The sequence below is a fragment of the Monopterus albus genome, unplaced genomic scaffold, assembly GCF_001952655.1.
Source record: "Monopterus albus unplaced genomic scaffold, M_albus_1.0 scaffold313.1, whole genome shotgun sequence".
NCBI classification, from domain to species: Eukaryota; Metazoa; Chordata; class Actinopteri; order Synbranchiformes; family Synbranchidae; genus Monopterus; species Monopterus albus.
The window spans coordinates 95719-112226 of NW_018128193.1; the positions used below are offsets into that span (position 1 = coordinate 95719).

At 38.2% G+C, this 16508-nt stretch overlaps 1 protein-coding gene across 1 annotated transcript in view; it reads left to right on the forward strand.

Annotated features, from left to right (window-relative positions):
- The window catches only part of LOC109973951 (CMP-N-acetylneuraminate-beta-galactosamide-alpha-2,3-sialyltransferase 1-like), a 52247-nt gene extending 36160 nt beyond the window's left edge, over positions 1-16087 (forward strand). Inside the window, exons 3-7 of the mRNA XM_020623859.1 lie at positions 14-207; positions 11311-11490; positions 13601-13646; positions 14905-15024; positions 15308-16087. Of these exons, the coding sequence (XP_020479515.1) occupies positions 14-207; positions 11311-11490; positions 13601-13646; positions 14905-15024; positions 15308-15481 (714 nt within the window). The 3' untranslated portion in view covers positions 15482-16087. The remainder of the gene's footprint in view (positions 1-13; positions 208-11310; positions 11491-13600; positions 13647-14904; positions 15025-15307) is intronic.
- The last annotated feature ends 421 nt before the right edge of the window (positions 16088-16508 follow it).

The following is a 16508-nucleotide window of genomic DNA, read 5'->3' on the forward strand; positions in this document are numbered from 1 at the left end:
GCTGTGTCACCAGGGGTTACAGTTAGAGACCGAGCCGGCCGACTTCAATGAAGTGAAGAAGGAGCTGTTTAGGTTCATCCCTAGTGAGACGCTTTACATGGATGCCAGCCCCAAACGCTGCAGAACCTGTGCTGTGGTGGGTAACTCTGGAAATCTCAAAGGTTCCCGGTACGGCCTCAGGATCGACACCAACGATTTCATCATAAGGTCAGTTTGAGCATCAGTCTTTGGTATGGTTGTGAAAATAACACAGTTTTAGCATTTGCAGTGATATTTCATTCCTTTTTCCACTGACAAAAGTATCCTACTACTTTTACTTCTTGGATTAAAGTTTCATTTCCTTACATCTTGGGTCTTAACTTGGTAGCTTTGGCTAAAATATATGATGGCACCATTCATGCCAAAGTAAATGGCTTTTTTAGCCTCCTGAGAATGAGTTTGACAAATTACACTTGGTATGTGTTTTAATACTAATAGCCGTCCCTGGTAGGCTAGTGGTTAAGGCGCAGCGCTCTCCCCGCTGCAGCCCGGGTTCAAATCAGGGTTGCGTCAGGAGGGGCATCCGGTGTAAAACTGCCAAAGGTCAACATGCAAGTTGTCAGTGTTACGATTTGCTGTGGCGACCCCTACAAATGGGAAAAGCTGAAAGTGACTTTGTGTTTTAGTACTAATGCAGATTTTTTTTTTGTTCTGACTCAGTTTAAATACATAAAATAAATTTTTTAAACAATTCATTATTTCCTCACTACAATTATAGCTACTGAATATTTCAAACTGTGTGGAGCAGGCTATGAAACTAAATTTAGTCTATTTTTGAAATCTTGGTCATGACGCTGCCTTTCGTATGCTATCATGCCTTCATATTCAAAATATGACACAAAGAGTAGGGGATACAAATGTCCACTGCAGTTGGAATTGAACCTGAGTTGCTGCAGTCTGCACCCTGCCTTTGTTTTGGGCTGATCAGTGATCAGTTCTAAGACAAACGCAGTATGTAATTAAACCAGCTGCATTGTATTTTATGCGTACAACAAATTTTTTTTGTCCACTAATAGAGTGGTAGACAGAGCTTTCTTTTTGCGTGTCTTGAAGTGTTCCTGTCTCTCTTGTTTCTGCTGCGTCCCAGCCTACAATAACATTAGAGGTGTGGTTAGAAACTTGCCTTCACGCATCTCTGCTCTGCACTGTAAAAACATTTGAGAAATTTGCCTTAAAAAGCAGCAGATGAAAACAGAGTGTGAGGATTCAAATGCTTATACAACTTTTCTGAGAATGAACTGGAAAAGATGGAAAACCTGACAAGGAGGTTTTCTCCATGGGGTGTGCTTTCTGCTGCTGAGCTGCTGGCTTTAGGATAAAATGAAGCTAATTTGGACATCAAAGAGTAAACAACAATTCCCTTTCAGACCTCAGGGTTCACTCGGTCTTCAGGCTGCACCAGTGTGTGTCCTGGATGTCTTTTTGCAGGTTTTCTTTTAGATTAAATACTGATCCGTAGATTGAGCTAAAAGCTGAAGGGCAGCATATGCAAATTCCTTAAGAGTGGAGTGACATCCTCTTGAATTGCACGTATACTATAAATAAAAATCCAATCAGTATCCTAAAATTGTTTCTGCACAGAAATGTCTGCCTTAAGGAGAAAGTGGAATAAAGTGAATGGTTAGGTACTTCTTGTGAGCAACAGCAGATAATGCTCATTTTTATCCTACATGAGTCAAACCATTGACAGTGATAGGACATCTGCTCAGAAATGAAATGGGAACACAGTCCAGTCACCGTGAGCAGAGACTGAAAACTAATGCTATTCAAATATCCACAATGCAATTCACCCAGATCCTCTAAAGCCTCCTTTATAGACTATTATGAATATTGAACAACACCGGCCTATCAGCTAAAGCCTCTAGTTTGATGCAAAAATAGAGTCAATAGATTAGAGTCGATAAAAGAGCCTTTCCATGTGCCTTTGTCAGACAAAAATAAGCTTTTGTTTTTTTGAATAGTGATGTTTTATAAAGGATATGTTGCTTGAAGCACAAATAAGTAATTGTTGCTATTAAAATTAGATTTAAATTTGTTTTTTTTTTATTCTTCTGAAGCATACTAATTGATAAGCCAATTTGTATGATTACTAAAAGCACTTTTTTCCTGTTTTTATTTGATTACAGAACAATACTTTTATCCAGTAAATGTGAAACACTAAATAAGACAGTGAAAATGCTCTTCATCTCTCCTGTTCCCCTAATGGGAACAGCTGACAGAAGAAGAAGAAGAAGAAGAAGAAGAAGAAGAAGAAGAAGAACAGCTCTGTTCAAACAATGATGTCAGGGTTTGGCGTGCAGTAATGCCAAATGGTGTTTGTAGTGAACTCAATTATAAGGCCAGACGACTTGAGGTAGAGACAGGATCTTTTACTTGCTGTAACCAAACAACCAATTCATAGTCCAGGATCACAATCAGGTTACAAAAACAGACATCCGAGGTCAGGAACAGAGTGTCAGGCAAGGTAAGATAGCTAGAGAGTCAGAGCTGGAGTCTAGAACAATCTGGCAGCGTCCTCCCATGAGGACGCTGCCTAAATAGAGATGTGAACAGGTGCACATAATAATGAAACAGGTGAAACTAATGTGAGTGATGAAGAACGTAAAGAAAGGACCAGAACTAAGGTGAAACAAAACAGGAAATAGTGTCAAAATAAAAGCCAGACGGGAAGCAGTGGAACCGAATCATGACAAATGAACTGTATATAAAATGGACAGCGTGTCACCACATGTCACCTGCCCCTATTCAAAAGTGAGGCCAAAATATTGCAAATATGGGGGTGGCCATCTTGCTTTTGTGGCACGTTTCACAACCAGATTCTGTGCAGTAATGACCAGAGGTGGAGCTATGGCATCAGACCACCAATCGAAGTGGTCAAATCATCCAAAATACACCTGTTTTTATGTAATCAAATAATTTAAACCTGTCAGAAAAATGGGCACCTGTACACAAATCAGCATGATAATGTCTAACTAAAATTACAGAAATCACCTTTGGGAAAAATCTATATAATTTGTACTATGAATTTTCAGTTTGGAGGGGCCAGTGTTTTGACCTATACTGCAAACGGCCACCAGGGGCAGTTGAATTTTGGTGACTTCTTTTCATGTCATCCAACTTTATATACAGTCTATGGTTCAAGTGGACAAAAACTGACCATAACAGCTTGACTTAGTTTGAAAAGTCAGTCTATTGTATCACCACAAAAAGGAGTGACATGGACGCAGTGTGACTGAACCATTAAAGTCTGGTGAACAGGCACCCAGAGCCTTTACGCCAACCTTACAAAAAGAAAAATACTCCTGTAACCATGGTCACTGAAGAAAATATTTTATTGCATAATTATTACATTGAAAATGTAGACCTGTGTTTGAAATCATTTCCATGTTCACACATTTAATACAACATACTTTTTTATTTCACCACAGTGAGCAGAACATTGACGACTACAATGGGCACTACTGTGTTTTGTTCCATTGTGAGAATTTAAATGGGAAATAACATAGGGCCTAGATTTTACATCCAAAAATTGTACAGTCAAATAAAATGCCAGAAGATGAATATATTTAGTAAGTGGGGCATGATTTCAGACAGTCTAAAAACTAGAGATACTGTATAGTTTGAGCCAGTGAAATAAAGGCATGGATGCTTTCATACCATTGCTGGCCTAAGTGGGTAAAATGAGGATTCTGTTAAGATTAATGGAATATTGGCTTCATGATGATGTGGTTGACATGATCTTATCAAGAGTGAAACCAGGTACTGCTTAAATATCCCAAAACAAATTTCATGCAGTATTCTTGCATGGCTCTTAATTTACAACAGCGTTGTTAACCTGCTGTGAAATGTTGCTTCTGTATAAAGCCACATTACTGCACTTATCTTCTTTGCCAGCCCCCAACTGTGATGGCAGCATGGCATTATCTACCAGTTCAATTATCAGATGACAGAGACAGCACCAAGACAAGAGTTATTACTCTGCTAGTAGCACAACTGTTTCCCACAAAAGCATTCTATGGAAATTTACTGATTTACTTATATTTATTCTAGTTGGAACATGATCTTTGGAGACATGCTTGGTTGAAAACCAAGATGCTGAGCCCAGAGGTCACCCTAACTACAAGCAGTATAACACTAAGTTGTGGAATGTGTATTTCACGACACATGGGCAACGTGCTCGATGGTAAGAGTTTGTCCAGAATACATTTTTACGAAATGCTAGTTTCTCCAAATCCAGACAAAGATTGCTTCACAAATTATCTGATCATGTTCCCTCAGTACTGCTGTATGCATGTGGGCACACCAGCATATTTCATTTGAAAAAAAAAGGGCTCTCTTGGTTGTGTGATTGTCTCATAATTCATATTTACGCTACTGAATTGGGGATCAGTCAAGCTTTTATTCTACATGATGATGTACGCCTTGCAAATAACTTCATTAAGATGGATCTAAAATCCAGTAGATGTAATAGGCAGACACATCACACTGTGACTCAAAATCCCTGCTTGAAATTGGCTTTAAAACTGGGATTTTCACACAGCTAATACACAAGCTTTCTAGCTTTAGCTGCCTTCTCAGATGGTTTTTAAACTGTTTTACAAGATGCAGAAAACGAACTCTTTCCATTCTCTGTGAAATGGTTATTACTACAATGATTGATATGTTTCTGGGGGACCACGAACACCCACTGTGCACTTTATAGGTGCCTCTCACTAATTATCAACATCTGTCTATGGACACAGTAGCTGATAACAGATAAACACTTTGCTTTTAATCCGCACCCTAAGACTTGAACAGAGCTCAAGTACTGAAACTGCATTATTCATTATTGCATTTAAAGATCTATCATTACTAAAATTTCTAATTAAGAAGTTATTTTCATGTGTACTTGGCCTACTTTACAATCAAGCGTGTTCTTCTTACACAAAGAACAATACAGTCCATGGCTTGATTGCCTCTTGGGCTACGCACACTACACTAGGGCACTGTAAGAAGCTTAGTTTTTGTGATGTGAATTCAAATAATTTTTTTAAACTACACAGAGTCAAACAACAATAAAAGAGAAACCCAAACATCAGTGGCAGAGATTGTTTTTTTCAGCGGGGAATAAAGTAAATTTGGGTCATTTCATAATCCGGTGTCAGGCAGGTATATAGTCTATATACAGTATATGTGTGTATATTTGTAGACTTTGTGATATACAGTAATGATGAGATGGTGCCCCTTCTCACATTGCTGAATGGGAGTCTGTGGTGTAATCGCTTTGTTTACATTCACTTACTCAGGGTGTTACTGAAAAGGAGAAGATAACTGAGCTTTTTGTCAACCTGCTTAATGTGATTTTTAGTACCAACAGTCTGTGAAAGCTGCAGTGTAGCTGGAGGGAGGTGAGCCTAACATGAAATGTTGAAGTTATATTTTGAGGAGCTACAGGCAGTGGCATTCGTTATGGTAACTATGTGAATAGGCTTTGGAGTTACACCATAACTCCTAGCTCATCCATAATGCCAATTCTGGTTACTTTCCGTGATTTCTGCTTTATTACAAGCACAAAAACAAAACAAAAGCCATTCCAAAGGTTAGTATCAGGGCTGATCCAGGCATTGTTACTGGATCAGTAATGGCTAAACTATGGCCAATCAAAGTCTGATCCTTTTCTTAGTGTACTCTACTATATTTTGTCCACCTCTGCCTCCTAGTGTTGCAGCACGGCTCTCCTTTACGACGATCAAGCTTTACAGTATAAGCATTCCACTGCATATCCAAATGACAGTCAGTATCTGAGTTGTGAATGGGTTAGACAATGAATATGGCAAAATACATGGATTTGCTGAACTCTGACACTCATTAGCAAAAAGCATTGTACAAAGCATTCAGCTAGCTGCACCTTGTTTTTAGCCAGCACTGATGTACTTTCACTATAAAATGACAAACATTGCTTAAAACAAGATGCATCAGCTGTGACTAATATTAATTCTGTGAGTAACTTGATGACCAGAGGCCAAAAATACCCTGTCTGGGTGTACTGCTTTCTACTGCCAGTGTCTCTAAGAGCTCATAGATCTTTTGTGAGGGAGGAACCTCCTCTCTGTAAATCAACAAATTCTGTGTGAGATGTCTTCTCTCTAACTGAACATGTCACATCAGTTTCAGGGTCTGCATTCTCCAGCTGAAATTTAATTTAACATATCAATAATTTAAGCTTGCAAAGATAATGTTATTCAATCATTTATTTACTGTCAGTAGCAGAAATCATACAATATAGTAGCTCAAATTGATTCAGATGTAAATAAGTTAAACAAAGACACTCAGAATGCACCACATGGAATATGACAGTCAATAACAAAGAAGAAGATAATAATAAGACAAATAAATAACCAAGACCAGGATCTTGAGGATTTGGATCAAGTTCATGAGAAATACTGTGTGCCAGAAGAAGAAGAAGACTGCTACTGCTATTCCAGATACATATTTAATTAACATTTAGGTAAATGTTACTATTGAATCAAAGTCAATATTCATCACATATGCACTATTAAAGGACTTGGACTCAGGCTGAAAAGCTTGATTAGGACACAGGCTGTCAGATGACAGCACAGATCATAATTAAATCAACAGTTTAGCTATACAGTACTGGATAAACAACTTTTTTGAAGGAGAAATCAAGATGTCAGCACAATTACTCGCTTACTCGTTAATTAAGTGAATGCTGAAGTGTAATGTAGAAGATGACAAGTCTCATACATATAAGACGGGTTGTACAAGGTAAGGGTTGCATGTGTGTTTAATTGTAGGGAATGAGTCAGTCAATGATGGTTAATGTTGTTGGCTGTCGTACTTGGTAGTCAGGTAAAGAACTAAACCTGAGGGGGGGTTTACTCTCCCAGCTCTTCACTGGATGTCTAGTGGATTAAGGATCCATTGCAGCATTCTGCTAGTTACCTACAAAGCTTACAGTACATTAAACAACCTTTTTCTTGATCGCTTGGTCTAGAGAGGTGGGGTGCTGCTGGTATTTCATCAGTCCACATCTTATTGTCTGTGGTTCTAGGGTAACTCCATAGTTAACAGGCAGAGTACCACACTGATCTCTACACAACACTGAGTACAACTTTAGTGTTCATCCAATTAATTACAAAGCCTTAAGCTTTAAAACTGCACCTGAGACTCTTCCTTCATTTGTTGCCCCATTTTGATGCCACTGACATGCTAAAAATCTACACAGTGTTTATTCCTCATCATGATTGTTAGTCAGCTGGAACTGCACAGGCACTTTCCAAATGTACACACACTCAGGCTTGCAAAGGAGAGCAGTGGTAACAGCAGCAAACTAGTGAGACCGTGAAGAAATGAGATGCGACTGAAACACCACTGACCTTTAGTGTTCGTTGGTTATTACATGCTGTGTGATTTGGCTGCACCTTGAATTGCAGGACTGCGTTATTGAATACAGTGGTCGCTGGCTCTGAGCATGTTGAGGCCAAATAAATAATAATTAGACAAATCATGTCCAACATGCTGGTTGGCAAACAAAGGTTGCTATTAATCATTTATCAGCACTGTAGTCTCATTTTTCTTACCTTCCAATGGGTAAGAAAAGACAGTCCCAGAGATAAAATCCCAATTGTGTCCTAATGTCAATGCTACCCGACTGTAAATATGAAGACATAAACAGCTGTAATGTAACTCTCATTAATGAGGGAGTTAGCCGGCTCGGGAAAAGTTTTTGAACACGTCGTCACTGATCAATAATCTGATAATCCAACAGCAGTGCCCATTTGTTTGACTTCAATTATTCGGCTTATCATGTTGTCATTAAAAAACATTTGAACTATGGACAGATTCAGGAGGAGAGGGTGAGATAGAGGCTGCCTCCTTGTGTGAAATTTGAGCCTTTTCTTCACAATGAATTTGCTGTGTCTCTTTGAAAATGGCGTTTTTGTGGCCGACCACAGGTGCGTGGTAGGTAGCAGTAAAATATCAGTTAATGCCGGCTCTGGCAGCAGGTGTCAGTGATGAAAAAGTCTGTCTGCCCTTGACTGATAACATCTTTGTCACACGTAATATATGCATAGAGGCGCAAAACAAAACAATGGAGTTCAGTTTTATTTGAATTATTTCTTAAGTTTTATGATTGATTGCAGCTTTGAAAATGTTATGAGCGAATTGAGACCCCCTAACAAAAACCGAGAGCCGAGGTCTCTTTTAGAAGAGCAAAGCCACTATAATTGGTTCGAGTGTAATTCCGACACTGCTTTATGTGATCTGTAAATAACCGAGCACTGAGGCATGATGGTAGTGGAATAGATCAAACCACAAATAGCAGTCTACATTCCACACTGACAGGTGTGCTGCAAAATGAATCCCATACCAACCTGTTATAAAGAAATGACACTGAACTGAGCAGTGATTCATTGATCTAGTACCATTATCAGCATCAGTGATGCTTCATTAATGAGTTTCCTTTTTTATATAGCTTAAGTCACTGATGTTTTCAGTGCAATCTCTGAAGCAGAGCCTCTGTAGTATTCACCCACTGATGTCTACAACATATCTCTGGTCAAATGCAGACATAACAGTCCTCCTGTCTGCAATAAAATGCTTAATCTCTGAAAAATATCTGGGGGAAAAGTGTACATTTCAATCTGACTTGTGTGGTTGAGCTTGTAAGAGTGAAGGTGATTGATACTTAAGGTTCTGTTACCTTATACTTCCTTCATACTTTATAACCTCCATATAATTTTGCTATGAATCACTGGTCAAGAGATGTGTGATCAGTCAAAGGCCCTCCACTCTCAGTTTCACTCCTCCACTGAGAGTGAGTCATCTGTCCTGGTTTCATGTGTTCTCAGGCTGAATGTTACAGACCTGGACCTCTCTTGCTTTCCAGATCTTTACATGGCCCATTGTTTGACATGCACAACAATAGTGATTCTAATCATTCCACTTAAATATCTTAGAAGCATTATTCATCACACATTATTCTAGTCTGTGTTTCCTAAGTATTTGTGTGTTCCAAGTTAAAATCCTTGCTTACTTATGTGTGAAAAAAACATCTTGGTGAGATGGGATTTTCAAAGGCTCCATACATCTGCTTCAGTTTGTTTCAAGTCCGGCTGGTGCAAATTGTCAGTGCCAGAGAGGAGTTGGAGCAGAAGCTGAATATTGATTAGACCAATATGAAATATTCACATCCTTAAAGCAGTTGACACCACACACCCCACAAGATTAAGTGAACAAGTTGAATCCACTGAATCCATTGAACAACTTAAGTTAACTGCTTGAGTGCTCTTACAGGCTTGCAGAACATTGACTCCTGTAGTGAGTAATGACAAGAACCATAAAGTCTTACTGAGGACCTCTAGAGTAGCACAAACAATGGGGAAAACCTTTTTTTAAAAGAAAAAAATTCAAGAAACATTCAAAGATGCCTGTTCTGGTATACAAGAGGAATCCGTTTTGTACTGTTCAACAATATAAAAGTGCCTCACCTATTTTTAGCTTGGATATAGATTGTTCAGTTTAGGAAATATTAAAGGAAATTAGATGGAAAAAAAAATGCTAGTGTTGTTTTGTTTGTTTTTAGCATAAGTTGAGATGAACATTAGCTAAAGCTCGACCAAAGTCAGGTCTTGATTCCTATAGTTTCTTATAGCCTTCTTAACATAAATGTGGGCTTACTGTCCCACATGATTATTACAAATAATAGTATCAATTCCCATACTGAGACTAAAACCAATAGTGAATTTCCTCTACTCGTAGTTAATGTCGCTCAGTCTCCAACCTGGATTATTTTATTCATCCAGGCCATAGACCTCTGTTGTTGTTCAAAAACAATTAAAAACATCAGTGAAACACACTGCTGCACAGGGTGACACATTTACAAATGCCAAACCAACATATTTGTTAAAAATGTTTCCCCAAAAGCGCCAAACAACCGTAGGTTTTTACAGCATAAGTAAGAGTCAGTTGCACATGTTTGTTTACAGTCTGCTAGCTACTCCTTTCACAGAGATTTTACACATCACATTTAGCTGCAAGTCTATAGCATCATTTGTTGTCTCATAGATTTGAATTTTCTCTGAGCCCAGTAAATTTGAACATTCTGGATCAGCAGATCTGTAATATTAGTTGGATCCAGCCCAGGCTTTGGTGTGTGATAGATCTGATGTGGATGTTATCATGTAATTTTTGTCCAAGCATTCTGGGCATTGTGTATGGAGTTAGAAGCAAAAATATTGAAACTTGCCCTATTCTCACAATGGTGAAAAATCCTTTTAAAAAAATTCCTGGATCCAGATGATGATCCAGATCAGCACCAAAATCTAATGGATAGTTGCACGGGCCATACCCTACCTCTCCAAAAAAATCATCGAAAACTATTCATTACTTTTTAGTTGTGCTGTGAGCAAATCAAACAACAAAGAAACCACCAAATCAGTAAAAACATAACCTCCGTAATGGAGGTTATGTTTCATTTAACCTATTGTATTTACCCAAGACTGTTTTGGGTCTTGAGTCATTTCCAAATGCATAATGTCATGGTCATGTTTTTGAACACAAGAGGCGACTTCTTATAGTATAACTTGCAACATAAAGTACCAAACAAGGTAACTAATTAACAAATTAACAAATTAATGAATTAACTGTAAGCTAGCCTAGGCACAAAACATCAGGCTGCTCTGTAGCTGTCATTTCAGTCAGTAATGAGGGCAGTAATATTGCTCAGACCAGAGAAGCCCAACGGTGATACTAGTCATGAGGCATCAGCGTCAGGATTTTTACTCTGTCACCTCCTTCCACTGACCAAAACCAGCTGCCACTGTAAAACTATATTCCTGCCAAATACTGCTCCAGCTTGAGTGAGCTTGGCTGGACATAATAATAGGGATGCCTCGCCCAGCTTGCCAAGTGGTAATTGTTGTGCTATTAATGGACAGTGAATTGTTCTAAATTACTGTCTGGATGTCCACAACAGCAGGACAAATTGTACTTTTTATTTTTCTCTTGCTTTTTTCCCTTCAAAATCACACTTGTGGTCGGTTTTGCATGTCTCAGTACCATGAGGTTTGCCTGACTTTGGGGATTTGTGAAAATGAAACACATGCTGCATCTCTCTAACCCCTTTGTAAATTATAGGGGATATTATAGCCAAAGCCAAATGGCTCCAATCTTTGTTACATGTAAGTGAACAAATTGGAGCTGTCCTGAAAAAGAGGATGTGAGAAAAATAACCCAGAAATACAATTTTCTGCTTCTATGTCCCTGAAGAATGAATCAGGCTCCCACCAGAGGCTTTGAGGAGGATGTGGGCTGGAGGACAACTCATCATGTAATGTATCCAGAAAGCGCCACAGACCTGGACAACACCACCACTCTGGTGCTGGTCCCGTTCAAGACTCTGGATCTGCAGTGGCTTGTTAGTGCCCTGAGCACGGGCACTATTACAGAGTATGTGTGCTTATCAAATGTTAAAGCTGCTATAAACAATACATTTAAATAAAAATAGATCACATGACTACATTTAATATAAAAGCTGATGCTTATAGAGATGAAGACTGAGAATAATCACCCACTTGTGGAGATCCCTTTAGACAAGCAGGGATTTTTACCATTTTTTTGAGGTCACTGTTGTGGTGGTTCAGACCACAACATTACCCTTTTGGTTCATTTTCACTGCTCTCATTAACTAGATTTCCAACAGTTTTCAGCAAAAAACTGATGATAAATCTTCCAGCACGAAACAGCAGACAGACAAAGTTAGTAAGTTGCTAAACATAGTGCAGCCTATCAACATAATAAGATGAAAATATGCTACTCAAGGAACCAGAAATTAAGTTAATGCTGGTTTAAATTGGAGCCTGTGCTTTTTAAAAATATTTTAATGTCATTACATTGGCAATGTGGACAAATTCAATGATGACACTTTATGAAAACACAAATATTGCAGTATGAATAAAAAAAATGCTAGAAATAAATTGTAAAAATATGAAATAGATGGCAAGGGTTTGATTCCAGATTTAAATTTTCCTTTTTTTTTTACTTCGAGTCATGGACACATAGGTATGATTTTGTAGCTATAATTTCTTTTAACATTTTTAGGTAGAGATTTAAAACATTAAATAAATATATACTGTATAGATGGATGAATTACTGAATGGGCTGGTCGGGCAAAGGCCCAGGGACCCAAGGGGTCAGGGGCCCCTTACACAAAACATCTGCCAAGAGACACTAAGCAACTGCAATGTAAAATTAATGCCTATATTAGCTTTCTTACACAAAACTGTACTGTATTCTCATTTAGAAATGTGAGGAGCAAAGATGCTTCATTTACCACTCTATATGACAGAGAGTTTAAAAAAAACCTTTACTGTCCTAAAAATTTTAAAGTTGCATGTCTTTTTTATTTGCACTATTCAAATACCAGATTGTCATAACAGTCATGTTCGCTCAGTATTCCAGTTTGTCACATTGTCATGACAAGGATAATTCCTCAGTTTTAATCATCCAGGAAATTTCACCTTCAGCTGCTTCATTCTCAGTGACCTGTAATCATTAGCTTGATTACTGGACACCCATAAAAATAACCGAAACCACTGGCACTTGATGCCGTTTAATTCAAACACACCGACATGTTAGATGGTAGAAGGACGAATACTTTGTGAGAGGACAAAAGTGGTATATAATAGTAATAGTCCTGAAATTTAAGCACTTCTATGAAAAAATATCAAGCCTGTGTGTTAAAAGATGTATTGGTTAATATCGGATGCATACTGTACTTTAACACACAGCATTTTCATATTTGTTGTACAAAACATGCCGAGGAACTGGCTTGACTGTACAGTCTGTGTAATATGCGACTCTTCATGAGACACTTTGCTACACAGGCTACTCTTGATAAATGTTACTTTAATTGCAAACATTTGTTTGCATTGTATCTTGCAAGTGTTATTTTCCATCTCAGTCATTAGTAAGCTATTCCTTTAGATTTTCAGTTAAGTCTGCACAGATGCAGTATACATCACATTTGCATGAACTTTACATTTATGTTTTGTCACCTTAATTTGGTTTGTTTTGTAACTCCTTTGTTTGTGAAAATGTTATACACTCAACACGTTTTGCATATAATGCTGACTTTACAGTATACCTGGCTCTTGCTGCTGAGTCTTTCGAAGACACTTTTCATATGCAAACTGAATGGACACATCACGGGAGCTGCACACACCTGAATTCAATCTGCCTCTCCTGTTTTTATATTTTAGCTTTGCACTGTCTCCGCCAACACAAAATGATTAGCGACTCTGCACCACATGTGCTCGTGATGAATATTGCAAAATGCAAAACAATTACCACGAATATATGAGAAAAAGGAGCATACAGTATGTCACTGACTCTGGAATCTGCCCATGATATTTAATGTTCCTGACATGTCGTCTGTACTGCGCTTGTGGATGTGAGATCAGTGATTGTAGGAAAACAAGCAAAACATTTCAGGCTAGGTGGCTGTGTTTAGAAAAGTTAAAGCCCAGAGTTTAAGTCCCTGTTATTTTTTGTGCTGCAGGACATATATGCCTGTCAAGTCCAGAATAAAAGCTAATAAAGATAAGGTGAGTTATGTTCTTTTCTTTTTTTTTTTTTTAACTTGTCTTTCTATTCAACATGTCATTACGTGATTACTGAGCATCTCATTCCAAAGCAATGAACTGTAGGCTATGTCAATCATGTGGCAGTTTTATTGTAGTGTCACATGCCAAATTTTGTTTATCCAGTGACATGCATATTTGGCTCAAATATCCACTGAACTGATTTTGACAAGTGGTATGTGTCTGCAGTTCAAGTGGCATATGGCTCATGAAACCATCACTGTCACTGGTTTTCAGATGTGCACCAGCACTCACTGCAAATTTATTTTTACTAGCATACACCACTCACGATTACAGAATGTTGCTGCTGTCTACATAAAACTGGAATAATTACAGGTGCCTTGTTTCACTTGCATACTGTTTAAGGTGGAAATGGTAACTTGTGCAATATATTGGAAGATATACAGTATCTAACTGTTCTTTGTAGGCAGCTGTTACTGAGGGATTACACTTTATGCTTTGCTGGTAGCTAATAGGAATGTAATCATTTATGAATACATTATTCAGAAATGCATCTGAACAGACCATTTACATTTTTGCAGTAATGTTCACTCCCCATATTCACCCTCCTCCCACGACCTGTCTCACAACTGACACAGTTTGCTCATGTCTTTACACTGGTTCCAGGATCTCTACTGTCTATCAAGGACTGACGTCCATAAATCCATTTAAACGTCATATAGAAATGTACAGTGTGAACTTGAGGTGTTAGCAACCAAAGCAGCATGTGGACAATGCAAATGTAAACAAACTGGCTATACCACCCCTTGGTGTCCTTAGCCTTGGGTTAAATACTCATCATTCAATAACTTTTCATTACATTTCACTACATTAGTTGTGCAGTAAAGAATAACATTTGAGTGATGTTCCACAGGCATAATTTTTTTTACCTCGTGTTCAGATATTAAACCGTGACTGAAGAGCTGAAGTTAGGGACATCTTAAAGAGAGTATAAAAATCGGCCAAACCATGAGATTTTCAAATCAAAATCAGTATAATCATTTTTTATTATGTGATCTAGGTACATGGTTAAAGATAATATTTTGTTGGCACATGTATGATGATAAATGACAGTAGAAAACAATGCAGGAAATGAAGCAGACAAGACCATTTCTACCAACATCTGGTATAATCCAAACACATATTGTGTTTATGTGTCATAATATAGAATCATTTATGTAACTGTAAATTTAAAAATACAATTTTTATATTTATTTTGCAGGTGTTGATTTATAATCCAACATTTATGAAATATATCTTCGACTCTTGGCTTGAAGGTCATGGACGATATCCTTCCACTGGTTTCCTCAGCATAATGTTTGCTATCCACATATGTGATGAGGTAAAGTGAGCTACTCTGTTAAGTGTCATTAACAAACAAAAGCTACTCAAATTCCTCACTAGAGTACAATAACTATACAAGGGCAACTTGATCAACATTTTGTTACATTGCATTTTCTGAATAATACTGAAAAGTATTTTGAAAAATAAGGAATCAGAAATATGTGGAGTTGAACTGATGTGAAAACTGAACAAAATCTACTACTGTATAAGTATATAAAGCTGTATGGGTGAAGTTTTACTGAGCTTGTGACCCAGTGCTTTTGTTCCTTGTTCTGCTCCAGGTTAGTGTGTTTGGATTCGGTGCAGACCAGTACGGAAACTGGCACCACTACTGGGAGGAGAACGATTTGGCTGGAGCTCATAAAGACACACAAGTCCATGATGGAGATTATGAATATAATGTCACCTGTCTCCTGGCAGACAAGCACAAAATCCATATGTTTAAAAGCAGATGATACCAAGCCCATATGCGTGGTACAATGACCACCAAATGAACTTCAGTAGCCTGTCCTGCATCTCATGTGAAAACACTGTTGTTATGATTTCCAGTGACATTTTCACATGATGTCTTCTGGTCTTCCAGTTTTCTTTTCCTCACTTAATCTTTTGTTTTTGAAATGTTAGTCATACTGACAAACCAACAGTTTGTCTGGGCTCCCAGACACTGACTAGACCAGACTGGACCATCAACATAAGATAAAAGCAAGCACTGCCATGTGTTCTATAATCTCTAAACCCAACTCAAATATGTGTGGGAGTGAATGGACAAGCATGCTATACATCCAAAGCTTTAGTACTATTATATAGTAGGTGTGTACGCTTTACGCTCTTTTCTATACATTGGCTAGCATTGTGGTTACCTAAAGCTTTGTATATTAAAAGTCCCAGATACTGGCATAAAATAAGCTCTGCTGACAGCAGTACTCAAAGTGCCATATAGCTATTTACATTGTTGATATAAAGGCATACAGTAGAGAGGGGCATTTTAGATAAAATTCATCACAGTCCCAGTCTTTTATAGACCACAACAAATGAAAGGAAAAGCCAACATAAAGTGTCTCAGTAAGGAACTCTACTGGAGGTGTGAACACCATTCTTCCAAAAGATGTTTCCTCATCTGGTGTTTTGATGATGGGGGTGGAGACACTGTCTAACACACCAGTCTAATATCTCCCATAGGTGTTCAACTGGGATGAGATCTGGTGACTGTGAAGGCCGTAGCATATGATTCATATCATTTTCATACTCATCAAACCAGTGGTCCCTCTTGACCTGTAGATGAAAACACTGTCACCCTGGAAGCGACCACTCCCATCTGGATACAAATAGGATAAAGGTGATCGCTCCAAACAACACGGTATTGCAGTGACCCTTACCACTAAGGGGCCAAATGGAGTCAAATCATGCCAGCATCTACGTCTTATATGTTTCTTCACTCATTTATTCAGGGTTTTCTTTTAATTTGTTGCCCATCTGTGAGTT